Source organism: Mus musculus, chromosome 10 (genome assembly GCF_000001635.26).
Source record: "Mus musculus strain C57BL/6J chromosome 10, GRCm38.p6 C57BL/6J".
NCBI lineage: Eukaryota > Metazoa > Chordata > Mammalia > Rodentia > Muridae > Mus > Mus musculus.
In genome coordinates this window covers 5,636,261-5,651,469 of record NC_000076.6, presented here as the reverse complement: position 1 = coordinate 5,651,469, position 15,209 = coordinate 5,636,261, and the positions used below count along the sequence as shown (strand labels likewise).

General features: G+C 37.8%; 1 protein-coding gene across 7 annotated transcripts; it reads right to left on the bottom strand.

The window, feature by feature from the left end:
- Positions 1 to 3,852: 3,852 nt before the first annotated feature.
- Vip (vasoactive intestinal polypeptide) lies at positions 3,853 to 12,277 on the bottom strand. 7 transcript variants are annotated; one of them, XM_006512446.1, is made up of 7 exons: positions 12,100 to 12,277; positions 10,736 to 10,852; positions 8,876 to 9,001; positions 7,843 to 7,947; positions 7,352 to 7,480; positions 6,480 to 6,560; positions 3,853 to 4,668 (listed from the first exon to the last, which is right to left on the bottom strand). In XM_006512446.1, the coding sequence occupies exons 2-6, from the start codon at positions 10,840 to 10,842 to the stop codon at positions 6,515 to 6,517; spliced, it is 513 nt and encodes a 170-aa protein (XP_006512509.1). In that variant the 5' UTR covers positions 10,843 to 10,852; positions 12,100 to 12,277; the 3' UTR covers positions 3,853 to 4,668; positions 6,480 to 6,514. The 7 variants fall into 7 exon arrangements, with proteins under 7 accessions (XP_006512509.1, XP_030100930.1, XP_006512510.1 ...); XM_030245070.1 differs by having other exon boundaries at positions 6,480 to 6,557; XM_006512447.1 differs by having other exon boundaries at positions 7,352 to 7,483; positions 8,876 to 8,998.
- Positions 12,278 to 15,209: the final 2,932 nt, after the last annotated feature.

Below are 15,209 nucleotides of genomic sequence, written 5' to 3'. Positions count from 1 at the left end.
CCATTAAAACAAGATGATCAAGATGGAATAACAAGCCATCCAAATTTCAGGATGCTTTTCTGTGCTCTGTGCCACAGTAGCAATTTGTGATCAAATTTCCTCTTCATTGAGCTGAATAATAAAATTGACACACAAACGCATGATGATTCTTTAGCCTAAATCCTGTTCTGCTGTTGCTTTGCAACCATTTCTGGCCATATTAAATGAGAACTGGCTGAAGCAATATGAAAACTCTGCACATGGAGAAGAGCCCCATCACTATGAGAAAGTAAAGGCCAAGTCAATATTCCCTCTGTTTTATTGAATCTGTCCCTGGGTTGATCTGTGGGCTGGGTCAATAAGCAACATCTTTGCAACAACTGTTGACCAAGATTTAGGCAAGCTCTGGAGGCCACCCAGCCCTCTTCAGAGGATGCTGGCCCTGATCTGGCTAGTGAACCAGTGGAAAGGTTACTTTGCTGAGAAACCAAAAGCAAACAGATTTCTGCAGCTCCTGGGTCTTAGGAGGGCCCTGGGGAAGGAGCCCTCCTGCAAACAAGCTCCTGCTTAATACCTAGAGTGTTTGATTCCTATCAAAGTTAAGCTTGCTTCTCGGCAAGTCCTGGTCTACAGATGTACACACCTTAGTTCTAAACACTAGTGTCTGTGTTCCCAACCATGCTATTTTGATACATTCTCGGCAGTGAGGCTGATGGTTCCATTGGGCCTTGATTCCGAAGGGAGAGGGATCTCCATTTCTGTCCTGAAAGAACTCACAACCTAAAGGAGGCAGCAACAATGACTTGAAGGAGATTGTGTCAGCCTTTGGTTGTATATTCAGATGTCTGTGTGTGCATATAGGTTGCTCTGGTCTCTAGTGAGTCCAGGACTCTGGTTTGCACTTCTGACTGATAGATGTTCTTGTCTTAATCATGGTCAGACTATACATTTGAAACTTAACAGTGTATACCCGTGTCCCAGTGACATCAGAAGTTCTAGGCAAGGACCCTGGACGTTCACTGTTAATCTGTAAGGCCAAGTCAGTGACAAGGAATACCACTTCCTAACAATGGAAAATCAATATATATTATTTTGTAGTCATTCACATTTAAGGAAATATTTTGTTCCTTTAAATTAGACTGCATGGATAAGCCATTTACCATCACAGAGTGATAATTGACAATGATTTTCATGTCTATTCAAGTTAATGTATAAGGAGTTAGACTCCTACCTTGATATTATCTATTGTGAAGCAACATCTCTTATTGAGCCCCAATGCTGGTACTACACTGAACGTCAGGGAGTGCAAAATGTATGTGATAATTTTGCTTGTTTCATTGTGGCTTCTTATCAATAGCCATTGCTTCCAAGTGAACTTGAGTTTACCTTTTCACCCACATAACTGAAAGAACTAACAGCATCTACGCAATATTGATTTGATTGTAAATTAGTCATATTATAAAATTCTAATATATTTGCTAGTTATTAACAAGTAAAAGTTTTGTCCCAATGTATTAAATAATGTTCAACAATAGAATATTTCTCACTTTTATTTCATTATTAAAACCATAATATGTATCATTTAAAAAATAGGATTGCTAAAGTTGGGCAAGGTGGTACATAATCTCAGTACTCATGAGGAAGAATTGTGAGTTCAAAGCTATCATGGGATGCGTGGTGAGGTTCTGTCTCAAACACATACATAAGTGGATGTATACATTTGTATGTGCATGTGTGTATGTGTGTGTTTGTTATAGTAGCCTTGGCATGAAGCCAATTATTTGTCTCAAATACTACTTACAATTTTATCCTCACTTTCAGTATATTCTTAGGCCAGCACTGCTCTAAGACCTGAGATCTAAAAGTGGGAATGTTCATCCTTCTCTTCCATTTATCTTTTTTCCCAATTTTTATTAGATATTTTCTTTATTTACATTTCAAATGCTATCCCAAAAATCCCCTATACCCCCCCCCCCCACCCTGCTCCCCTATCCACCCGCTCCCACTTCTTGGTTCTGGCCTTGGGGCATATGATGATGCCTTCCCAATGATGGCCTTAATCCTTTATTTAGCCTTACTACCTATGTAAATTTCAGATTCACTCATGGTGGTAAGACCTCCCCTCCCCTCTACACTGTCTGTTTGTCTCATCCTTCCTTAGTCTCCTTGTTTACTCATCTCTACTCCAATAACCTCCACCCACATTTATAAAGGTATGAGTAGAATTTCTTTACATGTATAAGTACAGTGACAGGGCAGATGTTTCTTGCTGTAAAAACCTATACATGGCAATTATTTCATTAGCAGTCAATTATAAGCTTACACTGAAGAACAACTTCTGCTTCAGAGTCTACAATTTTTATCACATAGTTAAATTACAACATAAATGGATAAATGCATCCCTAGCATCATATGCCGAATAGAGAGAGTCTAACAGACAAAAAGACATCTGAGGGATCTATGTGAGCCCTCCTACCACGGCAGCAAATGAGGCAGGCATATCTCAGGGCAGGAAACTCAAGTGAATGAACCCATAATCCCGTAGAGAGGAGAAAAGCGAAGGCAAAAGGAACTACATTATGAAACCAGGCGAGTGTCCAAGGAAAAGAAACCTAAGGAGCACAATTGTATGTGCGAGAATGAGAAAGACTAGCTTATGAAAAGGGATGCACCTTGCAGGGGACTTGCAATTACCTAGGTGAAAGAGATGGAGTGGGGACATATTCTAATAATCAGGGAGAGAAAGCTGGTAACAGGAGGCAGATGACTCTAATGTGTCCTTCCCTCTTTCTGTTTCTGTTTTTGTTTGTTTGTTTTTTTAAAGTACAAATGCTATTCAGAAGTCAGACAGGCTACTGTTTGAGTTGGCTACACCAAACACATAAGTGGCAGATAAGTGACGGGGTGTACTTTCTTTGCATATGTAAATGTACTGAAGTGTGTACTTCTAATCTTAGTGATTCGTGGATATGATTACGCAATTCTTGGGAGCCATCTTTAATCTACTTTGCAAGACAGAAAATCTGTTTCTCTGTCCAGAAAGAATATATAATAATAATGTGACATGTAATAGTGCTTGCAGTAATGTATTGTATATTATATTAATGAAAAAATTAATAGCAGACAAGGTAGAACCTTGTTAACTAGCATGGATCATTTCACTTTAATTGTTATAGAAATACTTAAAAGCTAACTACATTAAATATGCCACCCCAAGACTTACAAAGATGAATATAGTCAAGGTATCTAGGAAGATAAGAAATCAATTTAATAACTAGGTATCAAGAGAATCAATGCTCTTCACCAACACATGGTGGCTGAAACTGGAAAATGCTACAGACTGATTAGGGAACAGACAGGGTTATACAGAGTGTATACTAATTTGTGAGTGAAGAAGGATTGCAGCCAGTCCTCATAAAATAGCCCAGAGGAAGTGAAAACCATCTTTGTGTTATTTATTTTCTCCTTTCTCCCCCCGACTTCTTCTTTTTCTGAAACTTCTATTTAACAGACATGAGGTTTTTATTCATTTTCCTGCAACCGATTAGACCACTTACTTGATTTTTGACAGGACCTTTTATTAAATTTTACTTATTCATTGAACCGATTGTGTGTGTGTGTGTGTGTGCGTGTGTGTGTGTGTGTGTGGTGCTGAGGTTGAAGCATGGTCTCACACCGTTCTACCACTGGGCTGCATTCTCAGCTCTTCAGGGTGTTCGACTTTATCTTAGGCTGTTTGTAAGTAGCTGTTGATTTTGGATTCACAAATGTAATCCCAAGTCAAGCACATACAAACCCAGCTCCAGACCTGCAGGTATAAATGTAAAAGAAGGTACCGCTGGCTTATTCAAAGAATCAGAACAAGAATACACATTTGCAATGATAACCAAAGATCTTTATTCCTGTCTTTAATTTCATACAATCACATTGGAAAAATAGTTGTGTCTACAAATGTACTTTCAGCAAAGGAAGCCAATAAGACAAAATATCATTGTGAGTGACTATGGGAGAAGTATTTACTACTGGAAATCAAGCACTCCATTTAGCTTCTAGTTTACACATCCATAGCACACGCAGAAAGGGGAAGCCCCAGATTGGACGATGGGCTTTTCCTAGCTGAAGCATCTCTGAAGTAGCCTTTGGGGATTGCAAAGCCTAATGGGAGAGATGAATCCGTGAGAGATGGAGTACCTATCACTGGAGAAATACAATTCTGAAAATCCTTTTGCCACATATCTCTTTTATCCATAATTTGTTATTCCCCTTAGATATTTTGCCTTATGTAACACAGCAGCCTATCTGCTTAGCATTTAGACTTGTTCACACTGATTATCTGTTCTGCTCTGTTGAATAGTTAACTACATGCTATAAATAAACACATCAATTTTCCTCGATTGCTACCCTTGCAGAAAGCTTCAGATAATTGCAATTAATCTAGTATCTACCTATCATTAAATATACTTTTCTTTGAAAGAATATATAGCATATGAAATTATAAGCATTTCATGAGCTACAGATGAATGTTAGAATGCTCAAATAATATTTACAATGTAAACATCACAGTTATTACATAAAGGAAACCACAATATTCACAACACATTTTATTTGGTTTTGCTATGGAAGTTTTTTTCTTGAATTAGACATGTAGAACTCATAATGTAATCACGTGGTTGTTTTCCTTCGAGAATTCTAGAAAAAAAGAGAGAGAATTGGTGCTCTAAGCAGAAACAATTATTAAATTTGTATGATATTAGCTTCATTCACTCACTTAGTAAATATCAATTTTGCCTTGCCTTTATCAACAGCCTCTGATAAGACTGTGTCTAGCTGAGTCAAGAGAACATTCCAGAACACTGACTGTTACAAAGGAATGGGAGGGTGAAGAAGCTCTCTCCTTTTAATCATTAACAAAGAAACATTTGTACCTTTCCGGGGTGGACTGCGTGTAGGAGGGCCTGCAAAGTCACCCAAAGTCACCTTTCCATTATAAACATGGTCTTTAGTAAATGACCTTACACGTCACAAGAAAATCTACATTTATATTTTAGTGCCTGCCATATTCTTTATCTGGCAGAAATAGTCCTCTTACAAAGTAATATTTATTTCTTTCAGTGTTGGGCATGGAGACCAAGGATTTTTTGTAGGCCAGGCAAGTGTTCTACCACGGAGACTTCCAGCCTAGCTCTCATCCTTGAGCCAGGAATGTCTACATATGATAATATTGTTCTGGCAAGCTTTTTGCTCTATGCTTCCTTCATAGACAAAGAGATCCTTAATCTAATTGATGGAATAAAATACCCTTGTAGATGAATTCTGAAAACTTGTTTAATCCTTAAAATCTTAGATGACCACACCAGAAATTAAAGTGAGACTGAGTTGCCATTGGCCCACACAAAGCTATTTCCTCTCTTAGCCAAGGCTGGAATTCTGCCTACTTTCATGTATTAGAAACCAAGTTCTGCTGGGGCCAGCCATTCCCATCCATTTTATCTTTTCTAGGTTACTTCCATGCTAAGTGGTTCTATCAGAAGCCATTTTCTCCAGAGCCCATTGTAGAGAAGTGTACTGACTTTTTTTTTTAGGCACTTTTTATTTTTAAAAAATGTTAATAAATAAAAATCCCATTTTATCAAAAAATTCTACAGCTATACAGTTGCTTGCTCTGATATTTGCATAGGAAATTACCGCAATACAAAAATAAGGGACGAAGCAGCAGAGCAGCAGCCGAGTTATGACTTTTGACACAGGTATACAACATTTTTTTCTCTTGCCAAGTATTGTGAATGGGTTCTGATAAAATAATGAGATTAGTAGTGAGTTTACATAACTCATAAAAGAATATATCTTATATCCACATTTATATAAAACCATTTGTGAATAGCCAGACTACACCACTTCATAAAAGAAAAAAATACTTTTTTCTTTTATTTTTCTTATTAAAAAAATCTTCCACAGTGAACATTGCTGCAGTGTCTCTTCTTACTTGAGAGGTAAAACTTTGATTTTTTTTGTCCCATGAAGTTTGCTATGTTTGAAGGAATAAATTAAACCCAGAATAGCTCAATATATCTTAATGTGCTTCTGTGATATTTCTTCACACTTAACTGAAGATCTAGCAGGCAATCTTTGGACTAAATCTTAAGTTAATGAAAGCAGCATGACTTGAGTTTCAAAACTAAGACACTTTCCCTCAGCGTGTGACTCAGGATCCTCTGTGTTTGAATTTCACATGGGAGAAGGGTAAGTAGACCAGAAGTACCCTACAGAGGCCTAACTCTTTATGGTGAACAGTAACTTTGTCAAGATAAGAACTGAGCATGTAGCACCTTAAGGCATTCACTGAGGTGGGCTCTGCCTCGGGTAGAGGTGTTATGTGGGCTAGATAGTACCTCTGCGTAGACGGTGTTGTAGCCTTCAGATGTTTTACCCACTGACTTGCTCCTGCACCCATTCTTCACAGTAGCTGTAAGGACACAGTAAGGGCACACAGGCACGCTCACCTCTGATTTCAGCTCTGCCCAGAGGCCTCTTCCCATCATTTCTCCAGCTCTTCAAGAAAGTCTGCAGAATCTCCCTCACTGCTTCAGACCAAAAGGAAAACAAACGCACGTGTTAAAAATCTCAGCTGAGGAATGTTCCAAGGAAACGATTATAACACCATGACTAGGTCATTATTGACATTCTGCAAAACACACTGGGGATCAACAATGGTCCCTGCAGCTAGTGATCATGACTTTTTCTGAGACCATACTATTGAAAATCAGCCTTACAGAGCCATCATTTAGTGGGCAAGGAGGATACACTTGTCTGGTTTCAATTAAATAAAATTATGCTTAATACTCAGCATGTAAGCAAAGGCAACTGGAGTCAAAGCATTGGATTTTCCGTCCCTGTGTCCAATATTTACATACTATACAGACACATACTTTTAGAAACAGAACACACAGATGCATCATGGATAAACGTGATAAGACAGGGTTGTTGGGTATAAATATGCATGACAAAATCAATAACTGCACTTTGTATATTTTAAAAGTGAACACTTGATTAAACCATTCCCTGATTGAAAATAGCCATTGTTTTAAACTCTGATGACAGTTAATTCAAATGAAGCAACCTTTAAACCGTAGAGTTTCCAGGTCAGCGTCCCCAGAAATTTTGTTTTCTAGTGGCTTTGGGCTGGCATTCCTGTATCAGTGTTTTAAAAAGTATGATGAAGCCTGACAGCAGCCAAAATTGAGAATGAGTAAGAAGTTCACAGGGAGCAGACAAAAAGCACACAAGGTGATGGAGAAATAGAACAGTGTCCAAATAGAGCTCAACATGTGAGGGTTATCTATGTCTCCACACCAACGAGTTACCTTTCCCCTACCTCCTCTTTCCATTCAGGATGGAGTTCAGGTATTTCTTCACAGCCATTTGCTTTCTGAGGCGGGTGTAGTTATCTGTGAAGACGGCATCAGAGTGTCGTTTGATTGGCACAGGATCTTCCGAGATGCTGCTGCTAAAGAAAGCACAATCAAAAATGATGGTAAAACATCAACAAGAAGGAGAAGACCGAGTCTGTATCTTTTCCCCCTGAGTTTAGCTCGGTTTGACTAGTTTGTAAATTTTTACTACTTACTTAAGAAAAATATATTTACAGTAAATAAACCAAAACCTCTATCTCACCCTAGGTGGGTCTGATGTGTTTTCCTCAATGACATGAATTATTATTTTTTCTTAAAAAAGAAAGAACATTATCAAAGAGTTGTGAGCCTTGAACAAGGTAAATAAAATTCTCGAAAGAAAAAACTTTTTGATGGAGTCTTTGTTTAAAAAACAAACAAGCAAGCAAACAAACAAAAAACAAGTACTCTTTACCTGATTCGTTTGCCAATGAGTGACTCAAGGTATTTTTTGGCAGAAATCTGACCCAGAAGTCTGCTGTAATCGCTGGTGAAAACTCCATCAGCATGCCTGGCATTTCTAAAGCAAGGGAGCAAAGACAGTGATTTCCCGGTAACAGTTTCTTGTAGAGACATCCTAGCTTTTCAATGGCAAAAAAATCTGCTCATGAAAATTTAAGCATAAAAGGAGATCCCTAATGCGATAGCAAAAGGGATCTCTAGTCACCTGGAGCACGATGTAAGCTGTATGTCTCTAGCCCCACACCTTGAAAAAAATGGGCCGGTTTAGATATATACTTTATTTTTGTTCCATGGTAGGATATTTCAAATTAATTTTTCTAATCAATATTGAACTAAAATTCATTTATAGTTTCTACATATCTGGGTAGCTTTTATGTTGCCTTAAATAAAATATATGTGCAATGAAAAAATGTGTTAATTGGTCAAACTCACCAGTATTCTATATCTTTTGTTACTCTTTTCTATCAAAGTAATGTGTGTGTGGGGGGGGGGGTGGAGAACAAGTCTGTCACAATAGAGAAGATCTTATGTCTATTAGTGTACTTTGTAAGTACATGGGAAACCTTTTATACTTGGTCTTCAGTGTGACATCTTTGGTCTGTCCTGCAACACTACTCTAGACAAGCAGTTGCAGGAGTGGACAGCACTGTTGGATCCCTTGACTCTTATCATGGGGGCTCTTTCCTTTGTAACTGTTCCCTCATGGAATGCTAAGTGCTTAAATTTTATCTGGGCTTTGTGTAATAATCTGAGCATGATGCTCAAAAGAGCATAAATAAAGATAAATAACATGTTTAGACATATAGATAAATTATATTTTTATCCTGCTTTTTTACCACCTATCCATATGGATAGCTGAAAGAGTTGCTAGAGATATTAACCAGACTGAGAAGTGTCATTAAAAAGCTATCCCTTTAAAAGATAAAACTAGAATATTTAGTCTTTCAGCTATGTTTCCTAAGTAAGATAAACAAGAGTGAACTTACCTTGACACATCATAATAGGGTGTGCCATTTTCTGCTAAGGGATTCTGCAAGATGTCAGAGTCTGCTTTTAAAGAGACTTGGTCAGGGTCACCTGCTCCTTCAAACGGCATCCTGTCATCCAGCCTACTAAGGAAAGAAAAATTCCACTAGACATGCAATAAAGTTTTTTCTTGAAGGTGGTATTTATGGTCTGGCAACTACTTGAAACCAGAGAACAAACAATTGAAACATATCTGTTTGCAAGATAAGGACAGGAGAATTTGACTCTATGGCTTCCACATTTAATGAGGATATAAGTAGTAATTTTGTGTGAGCTCACAAAAATGATGTCATTCAGCTTGTCCAAGATTTCTAAACCAAACGTAATTTCCACTTAATTCAATTCTAGTGAAGCTATAAGCAAAGAACACTGTCCCGGTGTATGTCATGCTGTCCGTTTGTGAAGCAGCATTAAGAGGTAGAACAATTTATGCAAGATATAAACATACCAAAAGCAAATATTAAACACAAAACCTGATACTTACTCATAGAAGTGGTGGCATTTAGTATCCATTATCCAAATACATGATGGAAGCAGTGTGCAACCTGCTTGTCTTTTTCTAGTCCCCTAATGTGTGTCACAAAGCTTTACATCTCATGGTATATTTCTCTTTATTGATCAACCCAACAGATGTGCACATTTGAGAATGGTTATTCTAATATAGTGAATGTAAGGACTCCCTCTAGATCCTCATGCTGTGTGTATGAGCACAGGCTGATTAGAAACATATGATGCTGTACTGCAAAATAGGAATTTCATTTATGATATATGGCATATAACCTACTTGTTGACGCTTGTGTATTTTTAATGCCACTGCTCTATTAAAAGTGTGTGTGTGTGTGTGTGTGTGTGTGTGTGTGTGTGTGTGTGTGTGTGTGTAATATTGGGGTAAACTTCTAAACGGTTTCAGTTCTAGGGCACTTTGGTATCTCTGGGAGATGATGTAGCAGATAGTAAAAGTGGCCATCCATGGGCCTGATGCTGAACAGACTGTGAATTCCAACATTCCTGTGACTTGTTCATCTGCTGAGATACAGGCGTTGGGACTCTAGTTGTCAAATGATATGGAAGAGGTAGTACGTTATACAATTTCAGGGAGAACATTAGTGCTGAGAGACTACTCACTTTTCTGAACATAAGAACAGGCAAATAGTCAAAGACATGATGATCTACCTTTAGATAATAGTGATCCTGTAGATTAGAAAGCTTAAGTATGAGTTGACTATTAACATAAGTCTATCTTATTTTAGGTTAAGTTGATGCATGTAAAGTATAAACTTTCTTATGTCAAATAGTAAAACTAAGAATTTTTTGGTTCAAATAGAGAATTCTATGAGGATTGTATACATCCTTCCTCATGGTCCTTATTATTGGCAGGGTGATTCTTCCAAGACTGATTTCTGTTCAACAGAATTTCATGTGTATATATCTCATTGACAAAGTACTAATATTATAATCATTTTTATTAAATATAAATTTAAATGAAGTTTTTCTACTGGAAACAGAACAGGCCTGAGATGAAAATAAGAAGTTGTTAGCTTCCTAACACTAGTTTAGAAATGGGATCCATCTGGTACGCAAGACTGGCCACTGATGTTGTATTCTATGTACTGGAGGTGAATTCCAGAGTCCAGAATAAGTTTTTTTTTCCCATTGGAAATGAATTTGCTCAACACTACAACCAAAATATTGAAATAAATAATATGTGATTTGAAATGCAACACTCTCCAAAATAACATGTGGGAAATCTCATTTAGATGCAGAGGAATGCCTGCCTACTTATCTGAATTGAAAGCACACTTTCCCAGAATGAAACTTACCTCACTACAGAAGGTGGTCCAAAGAGAGGCCAGGCCAGCGACTGAGAGAACAGCACACTGAAGAGTATCAGGAATGCCAGGAACTGAGGCTTGCTTCTGGCTTCCATCTCGGTGCCTCTGAAAAGAGAAAGGATGCTGGCTCTCCCAGCCACACTTGGCAACATTTCAGAGGGTCTAGCAACCCCACCAGGGGCTCTTGCCAAGTTGAAAATGGTCATTTCTCTTCAGGAAAGAGTCAGACTTACTGACATAAGATTACTTTGTAAAATAACGCTAGTTTTCTAGCACTGGTTTGGAAATGGAATCCATCCCCAGGATAAAGGCATTTGAACACCGGCTCAGCTCCCTTTTGTCTTTCCCTCTGCGGGCACTCAATTAATTTTAGTGTCTATCCAGGGCCATGCTTCTGTTGTGCTGGAGGCAGATAACTTTAGGCTCTGTGTTTTGATAACAGAGTCGTCATAGCATAATGTCTTTTCTGTTGAAGGAAACAGCCACAAGGAATTTGTTGGGTTCCCCCCTTAAAGCTATAATATCTGATTGATGTAAAACTGGGGTATTACCTAATTAATTTTCCTTCTAGCCAATTGTATTTTAGAGTTTGCATGTTCATAGTACATATATGTATATAAAGTATAGATTTGTATCATTAAGGCAAAAATCTTGTATACATATTACATTGAAATTCTTATTTTCTCTGTATTTGTTATAGAAACCACTGATAAGTTATTTCTTTAAACCAAGGCCCAAGCAAATTTATTCAAGGATAAAACTTAATGCCCTCAGAGTCACTTGGCACTGGAACAAGTTTTTCCAGGAAATCGATTTATATGCCTTTATCTGTAGAGCCCATGCATCCTGCATTCGATCTATTCACATGTCCTATTTGTAAACACTGTCGAGCTAGCACAGAGATCTTCAAGGGTTTTACCTCTTGGTACCTACAAAAGTCATAGCACTTAAAAATTAAATGATAAAGAAAGTGAGTGCTTTCTAGGCTCGATCTGTTTAGAAACAGAAAGAAAAGCTCTTTAAACGCAGATTGAAAACCCCCAAAACAAATGCATCAAGCTGAACACTTTGCTCAAAACCCCCCCCACAAGCAAACTCGTCTTACTTTATTTTTTAAAAGGCAATACTTAATGAAGGATTAAGCAGGACTAAGAATCCTCTAAGCAGATGGGGTCATAAGAGAGAAATTGAGGCATTTCTATCTTTATTCAGTGACTTGTCATGATTATTGTATTTGGCTATTGCAAAAAGACGAACACTGTAAAATTCTTTTTAAGAGAGAAATTTTCACAAACTCCTATTCAAAGTCCCAGTGACAGAGAGGAGAGGAAGAAGTGGAAGATTTTGCTTACCCTTGGCTGTTTCCTTCAGGCAGGGCTGCCTTTCCGGCTTCGTGGCAGCTGTCTAGGGTGCTGAAGTTCTGCTCTAGGGAAGGCTCCACCAGTCTGTTCCCGGTTCCTGGGGAACGGTTGGCTGTAGCTGGCTAGTGCTCTGCTGTCCAAGCTGACCAGCATCTCAAAGTCTCTCATTTTATAGGGCTTGTGCTTCGGGCTGAGCAATCAGAAGGCTCCCCGAAAGACGTCACAGTAGTGATCCCATGGGATGAACAGGTCTTGAAGTTCTTATTAAATTGTCATCATGCCTGATTTATATACATTTATAGCAAACAAGTTCAAGAGAGAGGAAATGAACTCTTTTTTAAAAAAAGAAAAGTACTTAGCTGGATGTGCAATGCTTTAATCTTTACTTAGCTGTGATGAACTAGAAGATGATTATAATGTTATAGACAGGGCCTAGGAGTACCTTAGAAAATAAGGACTTTCTTCAGGAACAAATGCAGAAAACTTGTGTTGTGCTTAGAGTATAATTCCTCGTTTCTACAAAGTGTCAATTGCTTTAATGCCTTTTAAAAAACTTTATGCTGCTTATGCATATCTGAATTAAAGTTTTCTAGAAACCTACTCTAATTTAAAAAGCAGTCATAAATGATTTTGCATCTTTCTATTATTACACTTCTTTTATGTTGAGTCTAATCCTCGGGGAGAGGGGTTCCATTATGTGTCTAAGATGCTATAGTATACACGCTGTTGTGTAAGCCATGGCACTAGCACTCTTCTACACTTTGTTTAAAATATCATAATTCCCACTCCTTCTCTTTGCCCACTATATCAAATATTCCAAAAATAAATAATGATCAGACTGTATACTCCAGGGACTGAATCTCTCTTTCTCTTCAAAGGCATTCTCCTCATTTTATGTCTTTGCATAATGTTGAATCACTTTGTTTGCCCTCAAAACTCACCCTACTTCAGAATCTCCAACTCAGTCGCTTTACATAAATGTGATTTCAAAGGATCAGGGAAAAGACCTTTGTAGAGTACTGTGATGAATGCTTAATTTTTTTTTGTTGATTTTAACCTCAAAGTAGCCTGACATACATTTAATTGGGACTTAATGTCAAAATGCAGCTATCCTAAGAGTGTCATGGAAAACAAAGGCAATGTCCATTCATTTAAAAGTCCTGGTGTGTGTGTGTGTGTGTGTGTGTGTGTGTGTTTTATTACGTATATCCTTAGGGATATATAGCTCTCAATTTTCTTTACTTTATTGTCCTCTAAGATTTTAGTCTCTCTTTGTTGCACTGAGGGCCGGCCAATGCAGTGAGAATTATCTTGCTAGAGCTTAATCATATTTTCTAATCCATTTACAAGAAAAATTAAATGAATTAAATTTCAAAATGTCTGGAATTTTGTTGTCCAGCTGACAGGTCTGACTTAAGCCAGAGTTCCTGTGGCTTAATTCCAGGAAATCTTTTTTTTTTTTTTTAAGCTAGTTGTTACAAACTAGAGGTTAAAATAGTTTTCATATGGATCTTCTTTTTTTATCCTGAGATCATTGTCACCAAAACCCTCGGTGAAACAACTTCATTGAAAAGAAGCACCAGGAAATAAATAGGTTAGGGATCACGAAGAACTCCATCCTGGAGGAGAAGAAGCCGCAAAATCACATCAAGGCTTCTTATCAGTGGTCCAAGGAAGCACGAGGCAATAAGAACAGTTTCTCCCATCATCACGATAAAACAAAATAATAAAGAGAATTTAATTTTATTTTTACCTATCGAGGAAAATAGACTAAATCAAAGAATCAGTTCTTGCTACAGATTTAAACAGGACATAAACTCATAGAATCACAGCACCATCTGCAGTTCAAAGTCGTAACTCTCAGATTTAAAACAAACAAACAAACAAAAAGACCATGTTTCTGTATTTTGTTTGTTTGTTTAAAGAAATAGGGAGAAATCCAGAGATCCATTGACCAGCTAACATAGATTCTTTTTTCTTATGTTTATCATAAGGAAAATGACTATATGAAATTTGTCATGAGTAATCTAGTAAACAAAAAGCCATATTTACTGTTTAGCTCTGCCTCTTCCTTACCTTTCAATACTTCGTCTTTCCACAGTCTCTTCAACTGCTTTCCCTATGCAAGCAAGCCTGCTCAGCACAGCATAGAAAACCTTCACCCAACTCTATAGCAAAGGCAATCTATTCCTGCTCCAAATAAATAAGCGATGTCTGCAGTAGCTCTTCCATCCCTCCCATGTTTACTAAAGGCGATGAGAGTGGAATCCAGTTTCCTGAGGGTCTGTCTTTCCATAAAGGGCCAGCCCTATTTTGAAATTGTCACCAACACTCTTGGTGCTAACTCGTCAGGTAATCACGTAGCTTGTAAAGATATCAGCATCTCCATTCCCACTTATTGTCAAAAGAACCAAAAGCAATGCCGGTGAACTGTAGCTCTGTAAACTAAACGGAGGTCATGTGGAAGTGACTCTGAAGATAAGGCAGAAATCCACGTTCACCTTTATTTTCTTCCTGCAAAGGGCTAAATGAACACATGGTCACTAGGGGGAATGAATGCCTCCCTGTGGCGTATGCCTGTGTCTGTGATACCTATGTCTGTATAATTCACCTGCACGCAACCTCAGCTGGAAGACCTTATATCATTGCCACCCTAGGAGGCAGGAGCAGTGAAGCCTACATGTAGGACCAAGGAGACACACCCAGTTGCCTTTTATATGTAAGTTAAGAGGGACATTTATATCTTTAGAAGATCAAAATCATAAATGTATTTGGGACACATAAAAATTATATAAAATTTAAGCATCCATTTTCCTATTTTGTTGATTGGAACATGGAAATGCTTTGTCATATACATCCATGCTGTGGCTTCTTTTGAACTACAACAAACAGTTTGAAACCTTCAAATCCTGGTGATCCCTCTGATCTTTCATTGAACAAAACTTCTTGGGGCTGGAGAATTAACTCAGCAGTTAAAAAGTTTAGCTCCCAGCACCCACATGGCAAGAATATACTTGAAATTCCTTTTACTTTTTTACTGCATTATTAAGGTGTTTTGACAAACATGTGAGCTAATGTTTTGACATGTGTATGCACTGTTT